The sequence below is a fragment of the Boleophthalmus pectinirostris genome, unplaced genomic scaffold (assembly GCF_026225935.1).
Source record: "Boleophthalmus pectinirostris isolate CB_2022bp ecotype Guang Dong unplaced genomic scaffold, ASM2622593v1 HiC_scaffold_4, whole genome shotgun sequence".
NCBI classification, from domain to species: Eukaryota; Metazoa; Chordata; class Actinopteri; order Gobiiformes; family Gobiidae; genus Boleophthalmus; species Boleophthalmus pectinirostris.
The window spans coordinates 2801354-2820338 of NW_026571353.1; the positions used below are offsets into that span (position 1 = coordinate 2801354).

General features: G+C 41.0%; 1 protein-coding gene across 4 annotated transcripts in view; it reads left to right on the top strand.

Moving 5' to 3' along the window:
- The first annotated feature begins 306 nt into the window (after positions 1-306).
- Positions 307-18985, top strand: part of clip1a (CAP-GLY domain containing linker protein 1a) — a 38804-nt gene continuing 20125 nt past the window's right edge. For 2 of the 4 annotated variants that reach the window (XM_020938342.2, XM_055161898.1), the window contains exons 1-9: positions 307-460; positions 7998-8241; positions 9447-10000; positions 12564-12688; positions 12887-13106; positions 13711-13908; positions 14323-14414; positions 14518-14578; positions 18336-18440. In XM_020938342.2, coding sequence (XP_020794001.1) covers positions 8154-8241; positions 9447-10000; positions 12564-12688; positions 12887-13106; positions 13711-13908; positions 14323-14414; positions 14518-14578; positions 18336-18440 — 1443 coding nt within the window. In that variant the 5' untranslated portion in view covers positions 307-460; positions 7998-8153. Of the gene's footprint in view, positions 461-527; positions 840-7997; positions 8242-9446; positions 10001-12563; positions 12689-12886; positions 13107-13710; positions 13909-14322; positions 14415-14517; positions 14579-18335; positions 18441-18985 lie in introns of those variants that run through there. The other 2 variants (XM_055161896.1, XM_055161897.1) reach the window with 2 other exon arrangements.

Genomic DNA, 18985 nt, shown 5'->3' on the forward strand with positions numbered 1-18985 from the left:
TGTAATAATACAAAATTCCCACAATAACGTTTTTCTCCACAGTGCCCTCTAGTTTGTGCTCTGTACTGTCTACGGTCCGTAAGAATGAACGTGTCCATCTCGCTGTGTTGGTGATCTTTGGCCGCAGTTCCTCTCGCTGTGTTCGTGATATTTGGCCGCCCAAAAATAATAATAATAAATAAATAATAAAAATAAAATGTTAAAATCATTAAATTAAATTAACCTTATTATTATTTTTAATCTATATATGTATATATTTGACCGCAGTTGCTCTCGCTGTGTTCATGCTCTTTGGCCGCAGTTCCTCTGGCAGTCGGCGCGGCGCGTTGGCTCTTGGTTGCTGCCTTCTCGGGCTGAGCATAGTGTGAAGAGCAGAGTACTACACGTCGTGCTTCTGCTCTTGTTTGGAAGCTATATTTTTGTCTACCGGGAGGATCTGAGAAGCACCGACACACGTCAGGTCAGTATTTATCCCGGGGCTTTCCAAACGCCCTCTGTATGCGCGGCTCGAAGTACACTGGCGCCCGTATGAAACTTGTCCAGGAAGACTAGCCGTGACTTGAGGTGTTACTTTAGCTAGCTAGCGCTAGCCCCCCACTACTGTTGTGTTATCGGGCCTGGCTGCTAACGTTACTTAGCAACTAATCACGTCCCGGATTAAGGTGGGCTCATGTTCACACGAGCGGAGGGGCGGCTGCCGCGTGGAGCTTGTATCCGAACGAGGCGCGCTCTCCCCCGGGCAGCGTTGGACGTGTTTGTCCGCTGTCAACTCGGAGCAGCCCTGCCTGATAGGTGTCACTGTGGAGACTTTGGGACTTGTGGAATTTGCCGCGTGTGAGGTGAGCATTCCAGTGATCGGAAAGCTAATGTCAGTCATAAATGTCATAAATGTGTGGTGATGGACCGCTACAGACGCAGACGCACAGCCGAGGAACGAAGGCGCATTTTAGGTGGAGCTCCGAAACAGATGTGCCACCTCATCGAGCCACCGACAGCTCTCAGACCGCAGCCCGCTGTGAGGAGTCGCGGTCCGGTTTGGGTACACCGTGTAACCCCCCGGTAAATGACTGTCATGTGATGGACAGATGTGGACGTTATCATTGATGTGCGAAGCTATTTCTGCGCGTCATCGTTGGATAGGTTACGCACAGCGAAGCGTGCTTTACAGTTTATGGTACATTGATATGATGACGGAGTTGTCTAGATAGATTAGGGAAAAATAGCTTGTGAAATCCTTAAGACAGTCCAGAATCCAACAGGAAAGTACAACTGGAACGCCTTTTGTTCAAAGACCCATATTACGCTATGTTCTGATATAAGTTATAATGTAGTTTCCTCATCAAAATCAGACGTAGAGTTGTTTTATTTCATTCACACATGTTTAACACATAATCACTGCATATTTATACTGTGTTATTTTCTTAAACTAAAAACACTCTCTTCCACCTTGTGATGTCACGTGGTAATACAGGAATTGCTCCACTGTTCATCACAAGGTGGAACAGAGCATTTTGGGCTTTGGAGATGTAGACAGACTAATAATAAAGAGCTAACGTGTGAATGAAACCGCACAGCTCCAGGTATGTTTAGGATAAGGTAACACTATAACATGGCTTAAAGCTGACAAGAGTCAATTTTGCATAATATAATACCTTTAAAGATATAGCCAGTACATTTAAATGCCCGCGTGATCTGGTTCACTATTTTTCAGTGGATTTATGGTGACATTTTGTTTATTGTTATTGAAAACTACTTTTGTTATTTCTTAATGGGGTCCTGCCTGCCCAGTTCTGTTTTCACACAGATAAACAGCATTCAGCAGTAGCCAAATGAATATGCTGTCCAGTAAGTTAGTTTTCAAGTTAAAAATTGTAGTAGTAGCAGGGGGGACAAAGTTAAAATACACATGTTGTATTTTTTGTTTTGCTGTGCTTCTCCACACCTGGACGGTCTATTGGCAGGCTGACATAAGCACTGGAGCAGATGTTTTGTGCAGAGAAGGGCCCAGTGTTCATCTCAGCCAGGACTGAGAGAGCAGCTACTGTCAGGATTCAGGAACAGATCGATTTTAAGAGGAGCCAGTGATGCTTCAGGCCAGATTCACATGCACATTCATGCTTCAATCAAATACCAAAAATAATAATAATAAAAAAATAGTAAGTATTATACTATTCAGTCATTGGTTCACTACTACTCTACTCTACTCTACTCTATTACTGTCTCTTGGGCAAATGCAGATTATTCCGTACAAAACAAACAAGGTATGTGTACTTTCAAACGCTTTAGAAACCGCAATATGTTGTTCTTGGTTGTGATATGTCACCCTACTTTCCTGTATTATCTGTATTCTATGGAGCTTCACCTCTGAGATGCTGCAGACTTTTACACCAAATACCAGATGTGGCAGCAGATCTTACAGAGGAAATAGCAGCAAAGCAGAGACTTAGAAGAGTGGTCCTGGACACAGAGGAGGGACACTTTTGTACTGAGAGCGACACAAAGGCGACTGAGAAGTGCAGTGCAAACATTGCTGAAGCTGAACTTGAATTTTTTTCTGGATCAATAAAGTGTCTATATATATCAATATCTTTATTAGATTAGCAGCCACATTTCTGTCCCTCTGCCATGTCGAGTGTGACTATGAGAAGAAAGAGTGATACGCTTTGAGTATCCAGACGCCATCCAGATTTTATGTCCTTTTGAGCAGATGATGGATGTTGGGTGAAAATTTGCCATTGGTTATCGGTTAAAATGGCTCAGTTCAGTCTTCTTTATGGGGGAAGAACTAACTGTGCTAATAAACTTGCTCAAGCAGTTTTACAGTTGTGGTTTTTGCACTTCTTTAGTCAGCGAGTTATGTACTAAAAGTTGTTGGAACCACAGCCGCTCTATGGTCAGTTTTTGTAACTTGTTACTTTATTTGTAACTGCATTTACTCGTACATTATTCTTATTTCCTTAAAAAGTATTTTAATGAGTAACTTTTCTGCTGAATGGTCTTGGAATCTCCACAGCTTGGCATTAAAATAACTGGCATCCATTTAGTTCCTGGGTATTTATCTCCCTGAAAAAAATGTATTGTTCTTGTGATCAGGGTCACCTCTCCACAGACCTGACCTGCAGTTGAACTCGGCCTTGTTGTATCACCTGCTTCAGAAAATGGTGAACTTTTTATCTCAGTCATTCATACTTTTTAATAATGTTTTAAAGCTTCCTTTACAGGCCATATGTTGCTAATCATGTAGATCCATCTCCATAAGCTTAGTCAAATATGAGTTTTTCATTCAGAATAGTGTTTTTCTGCTGGACATGGGCGTTTGGCTTTGCTCCGAGGCGCAGATGATTAGAGTAAGAGATATTGGCAAAGACGAAGCTGATTTGAGTGGGAAAGAGTCCAGTCTAAGTGGATCATGTTCAGATGGCTGCCTCTCCTGAAGTACCCCGCTTTGGGCTGGACACTGGCCTAGTACTAATTGTGTCTCCGAGCATTACTACTACTGCTTCAGGAGTCTAGTAGGTCATTGTTAAGGCTCTGTTTGGTCGATATTAGCTTCTCCTCCTATGCAGTATTCAGCCTACTTGCCCTGGCCTCTCTGCTTACCCGAGGGCACTAATCGTAATCATTCAGAGCCTAAAGTGGAGTGTTTAAACTAGGTCACCCATCCTGAACCACCAGTCAGTTTTGGACAGATGAACGCATGCCAAGTCGAGTGATTTATCTTGATTTTTGAGCGCATATTTTTCGGCTCTTGCTGTTCTTGACCGGTGCTTTGCAACACTCTAATTTCTGAAAGAAGGGGTATTACTCTTCTATAGGACATTACCTGCATACTAACATATTTAGATCGCCATGTTACCTTTTATTGTTTTGAAAAATCTATATTCATCAAAAACAACTTTTGAAGCTCTGATTCCCCCCTCTATTTGCTCCCTGTGACAAGTCCACTCCCCTTCAGTGCGCTATGACAACACACTCAGCGTGCATCTTGCAAATGAAACTACTGCACATTGCATCAGGTTTGTGAATTTTTACTGTGTAGTTGTGCATCGTGTTTTTTATATTTATGGTAAACAGTCATGTGGGCTTGTGAGTGGAGTATTGCAGAGAATCTTACAGTTAACCGTAAGGAATAGGGCTGGGTAACATTAAGAAGTTGCTCATATGATGCATATCTGGATACAGGGAGCTTTCGATTCGATTCCATTTGATATATTTCCAAACAATTGGATATGGTTTAATAAAAAATAAAGCCTAACTCAGGGCTGTCTTTGTTAAACCTCTTCTTGTGCAAAGTTAATATGAAACACACCAATTTTAATCCTCAAAGCAGTGAAAATGCCAAATGTGTTTAAAAAAAAAAGTTTCCTTCCTCCAAACAAGCAACAAAACTGTAGCATTGTAACAAAATAATGTAGTAAAATATAACAAAAAAAATACTCCCAGCCCATGATTTCGATATTGTATCATCACGTTAAATGATACGATATATCGATATTTCACACACCCCTAATATGGAGGGTGCGAATTCCTGGTTTCTGGAAGAGATCTCAAGATTACTCAAACATGCATGGATAGTTATCGATCTAAACTCTCTTCAGGCAGTTTTTTTTTTGATGAGGGAACAATATTATAACATGGTAGAAAGGTGTTTTTGCATAGTACCCTCTTTAAAATTAATATTGCTGGAGTATGGAGTATATTGTCTATACAGAAATTACAAATGGCCTCAGAAACATCTTCTAAGCAAGGATACTTATTTCTGTGGTTAATGTTATGGTCCATTAAAATTTTGCGCTAAACTTGAATTTCAATATCGGCCTCGCCTAGAGCCCCCTACAATTAGTCAAGTGTAACCTGCTTGTGTTGTAGGCCTGTGGGTAATTGGCTATATTCTGTGGAATATTTCATAGCTGCTGAGAGAGCTTCTGTGGACACTTTGTACAAGTTCTATTTCTCAAGGACGCAAACGGTTGACTTGAATGCTCCGGAGAGGCTGCATGCTTTATGCGCACACTCTTTAACTTGATAATTACCAGCTTGTCTATGCTTTTATTAAACGAATAGATTTTTATGTTAGAGTTCACAGGATTCTCTTTTTTGTGTGTCTGTGGATTTGAATTTCTCCACTAGTTTCAAAAGTGAATGATTGACTTTCAAGCTGTTGTAAGACCACTCACTATCTGCTATCCTCCTTACAGTTGCTCCATGACCTGCCTAAAGCAAGTAAAAATAACTAGGATTTTGTAAAGTCACTCTAACCTTTTGTTGCCATGGTAACCACAACTACTCTGATAATATTGCACAGTGTGAGGGAATTGTACATTGGCTTCTCCTATTCTACTTCCCATTCTTTTAAAGGTTAATTAATTTAAAATGTAAAGGTGCACTTTGTATCCTTTTTGGGGTGGAGGGTCTGTCACCTGCTTCTTTACGTGGACCTGCTTGTCTCTATTTGCTTGGAATATTCCACAGTATAGCATTAAACTTGTCTGTCTCTAGAGATAGACCGATATATATCAGTGGGGCAATAGTTAGTCTTAATTTTACCCCAAAATATATGATTGTAAATGATCAAAATCTGGCCTAATTTATGTCTTATTTAGAAGTTTATTACAATTTTTAAATTTTTTACTCTTTGTTATTGTAATATAATGTGATGTGTGAGCTACTGTGTCCAAGTCATTTCCCTTGTGGAACAATAAAGTCTAAGTCTAAATATCGGCAGAGCTTATCGGCTATCGGTTGCTCGTATCAGCTTCGGCCATAAAAAATAATTAATATCGGTCGACCTCGAATCTCCACGGACACAAGCAGATGATGCCAACAGGTCAAATCACAAGTCCGATCTGTAAAAAGGCAACCCTGCTTTCAAAAAGATTCTTTTTGCAAGGTATTTTTCAGCAATAAAATATGTGGTGGGGTAAACAGTAGACAGATAAGTTTAATGTTGTACTGCATTACTCAACATGAGACAACATTTTCACCCGGGGTGGGACGAGACGCAGTTTTCACGAGACGAGACCCACCACAAGATCGGGTCCACGAGGACAAGACTAGATTTTGATATAATTTGTAATGACTAAATAGTGCAACCATTTCACAATGTTGGCTTCATTTATTTTATGTCATACTTTAGTGATCATTGTAGTATTGCTTTTTTAAACTACAGCTTCTCAAATTGTATAACTCGCCAGCTCTTATGTTCTTATTTTTATTTTTTGTCCATGCCAAAGATAAATATAAGGGGGAAAAAATCTGATAAGAAAATTTTTCTCATGTGCGCATGATCTTGTGGCGATTTTCTCTTGCACGATCTTGTGGCACGAGATCTTGTCCCATCCCCTCCACCAGGAAAGTTTCATAGTACTACTTTAAATGCTATACAAAAGATTGTGTTGTCTCTTTTCGTTGAGTTAATCTATGGTGATGATGGTGGTTCTATAGTAGGCTGCCCTTTGCCCTCTGACCAAAAGGTTACAGGATCAAATCTCTCAAGGTGTATACTGTCCTTGTAATTCTTGGTAAGACACTTGCAGGGGCATCCAGTTGAAATCATCAGGCAAGAGGAAAGTTAAAGTTTGTATCATATTTTAGCAGCATATTAATAAACGAGGCCATGTCCATGTAACCAGTGGGTTGTGAAAAGATAAACATGATAATCTGCTTTTGTCTCTGTAATCCTGTTTGAGAAAAGCCGACAGCCTGACTCCAGTGATTTCATCTGATTTGTGTAACGATTCGCGACGACAGATATACAGACGAGTATTTGGGAAGGGTGCGGGTTGTTGTCAAGGTCACGCGCAGTATTATGGGCTGTGAGGTTGAGGGCAGGCTGCATGTGGAGGGCCTTACACGGGGTATTTTTAGGGCGAACAGTGACGCGCGCTTTGCTAACTGAGAGCTTGTTGTCATAACAGATCCAAGTTCCTCCATTCACTACACACACAAGACCAACTCCGGGAGCTCTGTGGACTTTTATAACCTATTAAAGTAAAGGCTGAACAGAATAAAATGGCAATTAAGACACAAAAGCTGCATTTATAACCTTTTAAAGAGGGGCTATTATGTGGAAAATTTGAACTTTCTACCATGTTATAACGTTTTTTTTCCTCATCAAAAACATGACTGAAGTGGTTTTACAGTATTAGCCCATGCCTCTTGTACAAGACTCAGCCCACCAGCCTACGTGACCCGGAAGCTCCCTGCAGTGCTCCTGCTCGTGGTCCTGCACAGCCAAGTAAACAAGAGCAGGATACAAAACATTACACTGCTGCTTCACAAACTGGATGCACTGACCATTAGTTTCAGTGGCAGCACTTTAATGTTTTCAGCGAATATAACATTTTCAAATCAATAAAAGGTCTAAATATGATCTGTGTTAGCAATTAATATCTCATAAAAAGTGTAATACTCGCTCCTTTGAAACTTTTTCTGAAATGCACTTTTTAAAAAAATGATTATTATTTTTATTAATGGATTTGTACAAGTCAGTTACATTGGAAGCACAAATTGTTAAGAAAAACAGAGCTTTTTGTACAACACAAACACAATCTAAATAACAACACAGGAGTTAACAAATACACAAAAGAATAAAAAAAAACAAAAGGGCAAGTGAAAATTTTTTTTAAAACCTTATCTCCCCTCCTTACTTCCTTTCTGTTAGACCACTAATTCACACAATATCGGGTCTCAAAACAGTTATATATTGGATCCGCTTCTGCCAAAACACATGAAATTTTTCCTTTTGAAGTCTCAATAACATCGTAAGTCTTTCTATCCGAAATATTTCATAAACAGTATTGTACAACTCTTCCATTACTGGTACCTCAGTTTGAAGCCATTTTCTTGTCAATGTTTTCGGTGCTGATAATAAAATAATAACATTTCTGATGAGTGATGAGTTTTGAATGGTATGTATTTGAAACTCACCGAGCTTTGTAAGAAAGTACAGTTTAATCCTATACACTTTTGTCATGTATTGTGGCTTTGATTTGCAGGTGTTTAGTACTGGTGACTCCTGCGCTCCTCTCCCCATGTCTGCTCGTGCACATGGGACTGTGAGTGAAGAGTGTGTGACCATCACTGTGAGTTTGAATGTCCTGGGCCCAGTCTGCACACGTGTCCTGTGGCTGTAGGCCCCTCAGAGCACAACCATGAGCACAGCCAAGCCCAGCGGCCTCAAAGCTCCCAGCAAGATCGCCCGGCCGGGAGTGGCGGCGACCAAGACTGCTCCCACTGCAGGTAACAATAAACACTAAACATTTTTCAACCACGTGTGCATGACTCAGTAGTAAGCGTTGGAAAAATTAAGACTCATCACATTCGTGATACTAAGTACAGGTATGTGGGTGGAGATATGGTGTTGGTGAAAACAGGAATTTTCAGAGTGCTCAGGACTCAAAGGCAGGACAATACAAACAACAGTGTAACATTAATGTATTTTTTTATGAAAATGTGATGGAGTATTAGCATGAGCCCATCAGAGATTCAGTAAATGACACATTTTGTCATAGTGAGGCTGTTTTCTTCTGCAGTCCCATGGAACATCCAATAAGTACTTAGCACAAAATGACACTGCAGTGTTTCAGATCTTTAGGATCTTTTTTTCTTGTTACAGTGCGTGTTTTTGCACATTCCTGGCTAGATGCCTGTTTTTTCCTGCCCGCTCTGTTTCATCTGCTTGGTGCGCTCTGACACCCATAAAAATAGTAACATTTGATTGTGGCATCTCTCTGCAGCTAGTGAAGTATTATACTGTAATGCAGTGCCCATATTTTGTATTTTAGTAATGATTCTCAAATTGCAGTATTACTGTAAAGATAAGTAGTCTTGAGACCGTTATTCACTCTGGATAAACTGATTACATTATAAGAGATGTATACCTGATTCTGAACTATGAGTGTGGATGTTAAGGAATGAAATCCTAACCCCACCCACTTAGCCCTTTATCTCTGTCTGGTGCTGGGCCATGAAGTCTTTTTAGAATAGTCACAGTTGTTGAAAACAGTGGATACTTGTACTTATTAGGGTTTTATTATTACATGTTATTAGGTGTTTTATTATTATATATCAGATTTTAAATACTTTTGACTAGTATTGCAACTAGATCCTCATTTGAGCGGGTATCGATATTAAAGTCCTATTGACAGGACAGAAATTAATAGTTTTTGAATAATGTTGAGCAATATCAGAACCAGTAGAAGAGCACATAGACGAGTATACACCCATGGACCAACATGAACCTACCTGGAACACTGAGGATTACACACATAAAAGACACATGGGAATAGAAAAGAAAGTACTACCATTTAATGTTGCAAATCACATTTTATTGTCTAAAGAATTTGTGTTTTTAATTATCATTTATTATTTCCTTCCTATCGTGACAGCACTAATACGTAGCTCTTTCCAGTCATGGTTAACTGCTTTTGTTTCTCCTTTAACAGGAGCCAAAGCAGCGACAGACAAATCAGCTCCAAGTGCCAGTGCAGGAGATGGAGCGTCCGAGGAGAACTTTCAAGTCGGGGAGCGAGTATGGGTGAACGGGAACAAGCCGGGCTACATCCAGTTTCTGGGAGAGACCCAGTTCGCCCCTGGACAGTGGGCGGGCATAGTCCTGGACGAGCCAATTGGGAAGAACGACGGCTCAGTGGCAGGGGTGCGCTACTTCCAGTGTGAAGCCCTGAGAGGGATCTTCACCCGGCCCTCCAAGCTGTCACGCACCGAGGGAGAGGCCAACGGGACCCAGACTGCACCTCCGTCCCGGGCCGCCTCCCCCACTCCCTCTGTGGGCAGTGTGGTGGCCCAAACCCCCGCGCCCAAATCCACCCCAGCCTCTGCCGCTGTGAAGAAGACCACTCCAGCAGCAGCAGCAGCAGGAACAGCAGCAGCAGCTAGCTCCAACCTGGCCCGCACTAACAGCGAATCTGTGTCTAACCTGTCCGAGTCCGGCTCTGTGAAGAAGGGCGAGAGGGAACTGAAGATGGGCGACCGCGTGCTGGTAAACTTACACAGACACACACGTTTACAGCTCCAGTATGTCAAAAAGCTTACATGCCCACTAAAAAGAAAAAAGTGTGTGGAGACAAAAGTGTAACTGGTGATCTTTAATGAATGGTTTAATTTAAAGTCACTGCACCAGATTTTTGCCTTTTGAAATAGATGACACGAAGAACTAGTAAATTTTATACAGTTTGATTGCATAAGATAAGTGAGGATTCAACTTTGGACCGCTGCAGAACATCCAAATTATTCACCACAAAAGCACAAACCATCACAGTAACGCATGCAACATTTAGCATGCTAACGGCGCACTTTCTAATTCTCTGATTATAAAACCATTTTATATTTGCATGCAAACAGTACACAGCGGTCTCATTTTGATTGAGTGCAACAAGTTTAATGCTCTCCTTTGTACTTAAAATACCAGTTTACTGATTTTTTTGGGTATAGGGGAGAAATGTGACCATGATAGGCCATTTTATCCTTCTGACCACAAAAGCTGCATTTTATGTTGGAACTGCATCTCTCAACTCAGTCAAATTAAAGCCCTAAGCACATTATCAAAGTTCATTTGAAATATTTTCTGATCTATATTCTAATGTAGTTAAAAACAGACTATGAGTTGTGTTTTGTTTCATTCACACCCGTTTAACACACAAACCCTGCAGATTTAGACTGAGTTCATCTCTCAAACAGAAAACACTCAGTTCCACCTTGTGATGTCATGTGGTGATACAGGAAGTGCTCCACTGTGTTTTTAAACTCCGAACACCTTCACTAGAATCATTTGGATCATTTCAGCCCTGGAATTTCTGATCTCTACTAAGCTGAAGGTGAAAGGAGCTGTGAAAACTGACACTACATGACATCACAAGGTGGAACAGAGCATTTTTAGTTTTGGGGATGTAGATAATAATAATAAAGGGTTGCGCAAAACACAACTCCAGGTATGTTTTTGATGAACTAACACGGCTTAAAGCTCACAGGAGTCAATTTTCAGCATAGAACCTTTAAATATATAATCAAAAACATTTACCAACACCCACTTTAATAAGAAAATCTCTTCACGAGGTTGATTTCAACATTACATTTGAAGAATGGCACAGGTTCTGATCATGTAAATCTATGCGAGTTCCATGTGTTCCTTCAGCCTTTCCCTCGTCTTATGTAAAGAGGAAGTGCTTATTCTGCCCACGGAGCTGCAAAGGAAATGTGCTCACCCTCACCAGTGCTGCAGCTGTCCAGTCCAAACATACGCCAGAGGAAATGTGGAGCTTTGTGCGAGATCAGTGCAGGCCCGTCAGGAGAACACACCATATATTAATACAGAAAGATATCCCAAAAAACGATAACATTGAAACTACTTTATACCACTCACACAACAACTGTAAAGCAGTATTATCTCAGTAAACATTTGTCCAAGTGAACTGTAGCAATACAAGAACAGCCCAAAAATAGTTGGTTCTCGTACCTACTGACATCATGCCAGGGGTGCTCTACATTTATCTCTTTTTTTTTTTTTATTATTCAGTCTCTGCGATATAATAATCTTAGTCAAATCAACACAACAAATTAAACAATAAACACAAATAAAAACAATAATAATACTGAGCAAAAATTACAACCAGATTAAACCACACTGACCAAAAAATATATACAAAATATAACAATAATTTAAAAACAAAACAGGACAAATGGGTAATCAGGACCTCTCATACTTGAGACACGGAGAGGACACGGAGAGGACACGGAGAGGACACGGAGAGGACACGGAGAGGACACGGAGAGGACACGGAGAGGACACGGAGAGGACAGAGGCAGGACAGAGACAGAACCCAGACTGGACAGAGACAGAGGCAGAGACAGGACACACAGGGCAGAGACCGAGGCAGAGACAGGACACACAGGACACACAGGGGACAGAGACGGAGACAGAGACAGGACACACAGGACAGAGACGGAGATGGAGACAGGGAAGAGAGAGGACACACAGGACAGAGACAAAGATAGAAGCCAGACAGGACAGAGACAGGACAGAGACAGGACAGAGACAGGACAGAGACAGGACAGAGACAGGACAGAGACAGGGCAGAGACAGGGCAGAGACAGGGCAGAGACAGGGCAGAGACAGGGCAGAGACAGGACACCCAGGACAGAGACAGGGACAGGGAAGAGACAGGACACACAGGACAGAGACAAAGATAGAAGCCAGACAGGACAGAGACAGGACAGAGACAGGACAGAGACAGGACAGAGACAGGACAGAGACAGGACAGAGACAGGACAGAGACAGGACAGAGACAGGACAGAGACAGGACAGAGACAGGACAGAGACAGGACAGAGACTCACAGAAATAGACAGGACAAAACGGAACAAGACAAACTGGACAGGACAAGACAAGCACCTGAAGTCCCCGTCCCAACCATAAGCCCCAGGCCAAAAGCTCAAAACCATAGTCCCCTACATCTATCTCTATTTTTGGAACGTTCATTAGTTACCATGGTGACACAATGCACACATTAGCACGCTGAGTAGGCTAATGCTGCGTGCTACTCTTCAGGTCGGCGGTACAAAGGCTGGAGTGGTGCGCTTCCTTGGAGAGACAGATTTTGCCAAAGGCGAGTGGTGCGGCGTGGAACTCGATGAACCTCTGGGCAAAAACGACGGGGCAGTGGCCGGCACCAGGTACACCAATCACACTTTACACAGTATTATCACATTTAAAGGACCCTCATGATGTACCAAGAGTTGAGTTTTGTTTCATTCACACATGTTTAACGCACAAACCCCTCAGAGTTCTTCTCTCTTTAAACTGCATGGCTTAAAGTTCACAGGAGTCCATTTTGCATAAGATAAGACACTAACAAAGCTGTCTGTGTGCAGGTATTTCCAGTGCCAGCCCAAATACGGCCTGTTTGCCCCTGTTCACAAGGTCACACGTATCGGCTTCCCCTCCACCACACCGGCCAAAGCCAAGACCACAGCACGTAAGACCCCCACCACCACCCCCTCCGGCCTGAAGCGCAGCCCCAGTGCCTCCTCCATCAGCACCATGAGCTCGGTGACGTCTGCAGCCAGCGCCAAGCCCAGCCGCACAGGCCTGGTGAGACCCCATACAGCCCTTTAAGTTGGTTCTGCGAAAACATACTGCACGGTGATTTATGTGCTGATTCATGTTATGTGAAAATAACCACTTTGCTGATGGAGGCTACGCCACCTGCGTGCCTTCTATAGTGTGGCACTGAATTGATCTATCTTGTATTTATTATTACAAATACCTTCAGGCCTGCAGTCACCTCTCCACAGACCTGACCTCCATTTGTTTCCATGGAAATAGACATACTGTGAGACATTCCAGGCAAAGATGTAAAATCTCCATGGAGATAAGCAGGTGGTGGGCCCATCACCTCAGAAATGGTCTTTTGGTCAGTGGACTTAAAAGTGACTGGTATTCAGGTTTATTTTTGGAATCGCCATTATATTTCAATTGAGTCAAATAAATGGTTCTCTTATTCTTTTTACTTGTGACATCTGGGCATGTGCAGCAGAGTTGGTGAGTGCCTGCCCTCCACTGAAAAAGGATACAGTCAAATGGACCAAGTTCTTCTGCTGTATCTCTAAGCAGTTCAGTGTTAAACCCATAGATCGTGACATTGCTCCACATTAGTCTTCTAATTCACATCTTAAACCTGTGTGATGTTCCGCAGCTGACGGAGACCTCATCCAGGTACAACCGTAAGATCTCAGGCACCACAGCTCTGCAGGAGGCGCTGAAGGAGAAGCAGCAGCACATCGAGCAGCTGATGGCAGAGAGGGACCTGGAGAGAGCTGAGGTGGCCCGAGCTACAAGCCAGGCAGGAGAGATGGAGCAAGAAATCACTCTGCTCAGGGACGACCGCGATGAGGTCACTATGCACACACTCTAGAGATATAGCTCCACATGACATGACATCATCATAACATTTACAATCATCACGTACATTGTGTTTTGGTGACACTGCACACATCTCTGAGGATAGAACTAACGGCATAATGTGTTTTCGAGATTCTGATGTGTTTGTGACAAGATCCAAGTTATTTCAGAATCAGATCTATCAGTTTAACAATAGTTACATTATTCCCCAAATTTTGGAAGGTGACAGCAGCATTTTACTGGCCAGTGCCACTTCGAATCAGTCCAAAATTACACTTAAAATAGCACACACATTATTTGTACAATTTTCTGTATTGCTGAAGATAGGCATTGTGTTGTGATGAGTACAGGAGGCACAGTTTGTCCATTTTAAGTCTATGTGTATGTCTCCAATTGTTGTTTAAAGATGGAGACAAAGATGGATCAGTTACGTGCCTTGGTAGAAGCAGCAGACAAAGACAAAGTAGAGCTGCTCAATCAATTAGAGGAGGAACGCAGGTAAGAACTACAACCGCCATTTTGACATTGTGACACGGTACACAATACTGGAGTACAGTCATGTAGTAATGTATAGTTTGTACATGACTATTTCCTCAAACAGAAAAGTGGAGGACCTTCAGTTCCGTGTTGAAGAAGCTTGCATCACCAAAGGAGACTTGGAGGTAATGCCTCATTACCATAGTTTTCTGCAGATATTCAGTAGTGAAGGATTGATTCCTGTAGCTTTTCATTTTCTTATATTCTAATAGCAGTTCAAGCTGGATGATGTGGCAAGTGTGTATTACCAGTTTACAATTCAGGGCTGTCTATTTTAGTTATTCAATGGTCTGAATGGTCAATTTGCTGAAAACGTAGATTACACTTTCTACTAAGAAACTGTTAAAATATATTGAGACCTTTATTTTTTAAAACTGTCATGTTTAAAGTATGATGGTACACTGTACATTTGCATATTTTGGTCTTGTCCCTACAGCTTGATACCCTTATCGAACAGTGTGAAGAGTGTGTGTCCCCGTACATGTTTTGCATTATTTCCATCTTATTTGTTTCCCAGCACAGAAAACCCTGAAGGCACACATCTCCAACTTAAACCTTTAGAGTACAGGGTTAGAGTATTTCTTCTTGTTCCGAACCCAGAGCTAACCGTGGTGTGCTAACTCAGAGCTCTACTATTAAACTGCATGGTGCTTGAAACATGTTTGGACTAAAGGCGGACATACTAATGTGCTACAAGGCGGTGGCTTCCTGGTTATAGCCATGTAACATAATTGCTGTTTTCCCCCTCTTTCCCCTGTCTTGTCGGTCCAGTATTTAGCATGGAACCACTGCAAATGTCCCCTCGTTTCTCCACTGTCCCAACACAAATTCACACTCAGGTTATAATGCGTTAGTCAACACTTGGTTAGTTGAAAAACATAGCCAGTGGGGGATTTGTCAAAAGTATTGACAATTTTGTTGATACTAAAACTAACATTGAAACTAGATAATCGTTTGAACAGGTATTGATATCAAAAAAAGTCCCACTGACAGGACAGAAATAAACCTTTCCTGAACAGCTTTAGAATGATCTTCAGTTGAGTAGAACAAGTATAAGAGCACATAGACTAGTATACGCCCGTGGATAGAGCTGGGTATCATTAAGAAGTTGCCAATAAGATGCATACCTCGATACATAGGCCGTGATACCTACATATCTCGATACAGTGCACTTTCGGCTTGATATATTTCAAATCGATTCAATACAGTTCAATAAAAATAATGGTTAAAGCACCCATAATACACCCATTTTAATCATCAAAACTGAAAATGTCAAACGTGTCTTTCTCTAAACAAGCAACAAAACTGTAGCTCTGCAACAAAATAATTCAGTAAAATATGCCAAAAAATACTCTCGGTGATATATCGATACAGCAGCCCTCGATATCGATACTGTATCATCACTTTCAACAACACGATATACTGATATTTTGATATTTTTGCACCCATGGACCACTATGGAACCTACCTGGACCGCTGAGGGATTACACACATATAAGGACACATGGGAATAGAAAAGAAAGTACTACCACATTCTGCTGTGAAGGAGTGTTTTTTTTTTTTTTTTATTATCATATTGGTATTGAGTACCGAGTCTATTCCTTACTGTTGAAATCAAGGTGGTTAATAGTGTTGGCATTATACTAAAATTTCAAGCTTGATTTTGATTTTAAGTTAATAGACTTCATATTGATTCCATTACCACAATGATAATTTAAAAAAAAACACTCTTTTACATGTGTGTAATCCCCCAGTGGTGCAGTAGGCTCATAGTGGTTCATGGGTGTATCCTCATCTATGTGCTCTTACACTTGTTCTGATACAGCTTTAATATTGATACTTTTGTTTTGATAGTTTTGGTGTCAGTTTGTATATTTTTGATACTTTTGACAGCCCTACAATACATAAATCATTAAGTAGGATTAATTTTACAATGAATTCTGAGTCAACATCCCCTTTGGTTTTATTTTTCTTTTCATCCAAATGATTTTACATAATGATTTTTTGGTGGTTTATTGTACAGTACTTTATTTGGTGTTGGAAATGGCCTAATCATTACAGCGAGTAAACAGTGCAACAAATCTGATTTCAATTCCATCTTAAAATTGTTCAACTTAAGAGATGATCCACGGCACTGTTTTCCCCGGGTTCCTGATGAGGTCATTGTATGTGAAATAATGGCTGGCTCGACACACGTGGTCACATGTTTTTTTATCTTAACAATCAGTGTGCTCCATTCACCAGGTGTACTGCATGTTTACCTCATCCCCACCCGCCTTCCCTCTCCCCATAACCCAGTCCTCCTCCTCTTGCTGCTTGCCCTGTAATCCTCCCATTCATCATAAACCAAAAATGAAACATGGCAGCTGTTTTGGTCCCAGGCTTCGTTACAGGCATGGGGTGTTTTCAGATTTCAACTCGTCCAACATAAGATCTGGGCTCTGTTTTAAAAAGCAGGTTCAACTTCAGTAGAAATGAATCATAAAGTTTAGTGATATTAAAGGGACCGTATTGCACTGTTTTTGTGAATAATGTTGTTTCCTCATCAAAACCACACCTGGAGTTGTTCTGTTTCATTGACACACGTTTTAACACACACACCCTGCATCTTTAGGCTGTGCTATTTTCTCAGACTGAAAATTGGAACTGCTCTGTGTTTTTAAACTCCATATACCGTCACTAGAATCATTTTGGATCATTTCAGCCATTGTTTTATCTCCACTCATTTATCTTTGGGCAGGTCGTCAGTGCAGATGAGAACGTGTTGTCAATTGACTTATCTGGTAAATTACTGAATAAATAAGTTTATGCACCAGTAGAGATTAGTCTTTCTATTGACAATCAACTGTACAAAATATATAACTAAAATATTCCAAAATAAAAAACAACCAACCAATTTGTTATTCTAGACTACTGAAGAGTTGAAGTAGTTCAATCGAGGCAAAAAAAAAACTGTTGATCTTAGAACTACCATTTCATGACATCACAAGGTGAAACAGAGCATTTTGAGTTTTGGGTATGCAGACACCTAATGGTGCAGAGTTGCTCAAACATGTGTGAATGAAACAAAACACAACTTCAGGTCTGTTTTTGATGAGATAACAACATTGTAACATGGCTAAAAGCTCACAGGCGTCTGCTTTTTGTAATACAGGACCTTTCAACTCCACACTAGACTCATGAATAATAAAACTTCTCAAAGCAAGCTAAGAGTACGTACAGTCAATTAGTACTTTGAGTTTAATGACTTGGGCAATTATCAGCTGATCTTCTAATATCACTAGACATCCATTAGTGATATTCATCTAATGGATTTGATGATGTCTTTGTAAAAAAAAAACTTGAATGTCATGCTTCAAAATGTATTACAATACAATGTACATTTTCTCTAAAGGTAACTGATTTGGGATACAATGGCTATGCTTACATGCACACTCAAGATGTGATTATTATTAGATTTTTATTTTTATTTTTGTAATATGACTTGTAAACATCAAAATTATCTGATGGTCTCTGATTGCCCACATCAGATTTAGCAGCTTGTCTGCATTTAATTGACATGATATTATAGTTCTATAATAGTCCGATAATAATCATATTTTGGTGTGCATATAAACAAAGCCACATACTAGGGCAGCAGGCAAATTGGGTAGCTCTGAAACTTCTCTTCCCGAAATGTTTAACCTGCTTTTTAAATCGGAACCCCGAGCCAAAATGACTGATCTGTACAACACATGCATCCCCACAGACCATTCTAAACCCTGTCCTCCCTGTGCCCCCTGTACCCCTGACCCCCCTGACCCTCTGTCTCCTGTGTTGGGCTGGCATGTGATGGTGGCACTTTGGTGTGTTCTCTTCCTCTCCCTCCTTGTTTACTAACAGACGCAGACCAGGCTGGAGCATGCCCGCATTATGGAGCTTGAACAGTCGCTGCACATTGAAAAGACCAAAGCTGAGAAACTCCAAAGAGAGTTAGAAGACACTAGGGTAATGACTTCTGTACTGCACTGGCTACATGTGCAAGGGGCCACAAAGTGATTGGAACTAAGCTTTGACAATTGGTATATCTGGATTTCAACAGTTCTACCTATGCACACAAATAATCAGTAATAGAATATTCTATTGGCATAATGCTCAGACACATATAAGACAGACCAAATCTGCCCTGTCTATAGCTTATTATGGATAAGTTATCCCATGTTTTGTGTCCCCAGACCCTCCCAACATCCATGTGTCCCGCTTATTTAGTGCCCTTTGCTAGTCCGCTTCAAATATGCATTTGTGTCCCTCCCAAGCTTGCAGATTAATGAACAGTCATGAAACTGTCATTTTGTAAGTCATTTGTATAAAGAGATTGAGGTATCTATTTTTTGGAATATTAGTCACTACAAAGGGTCAGTTTAAATTTAAGTCACAGGATCTTTCCAGGGAGAATCCTCTCCATTAGGAGTGCCATCACCCAGGAATTAAACATAAAAACAACACAGACGAGATGATAATCATAAAGACATTTATTAAGGCATATAATGAAC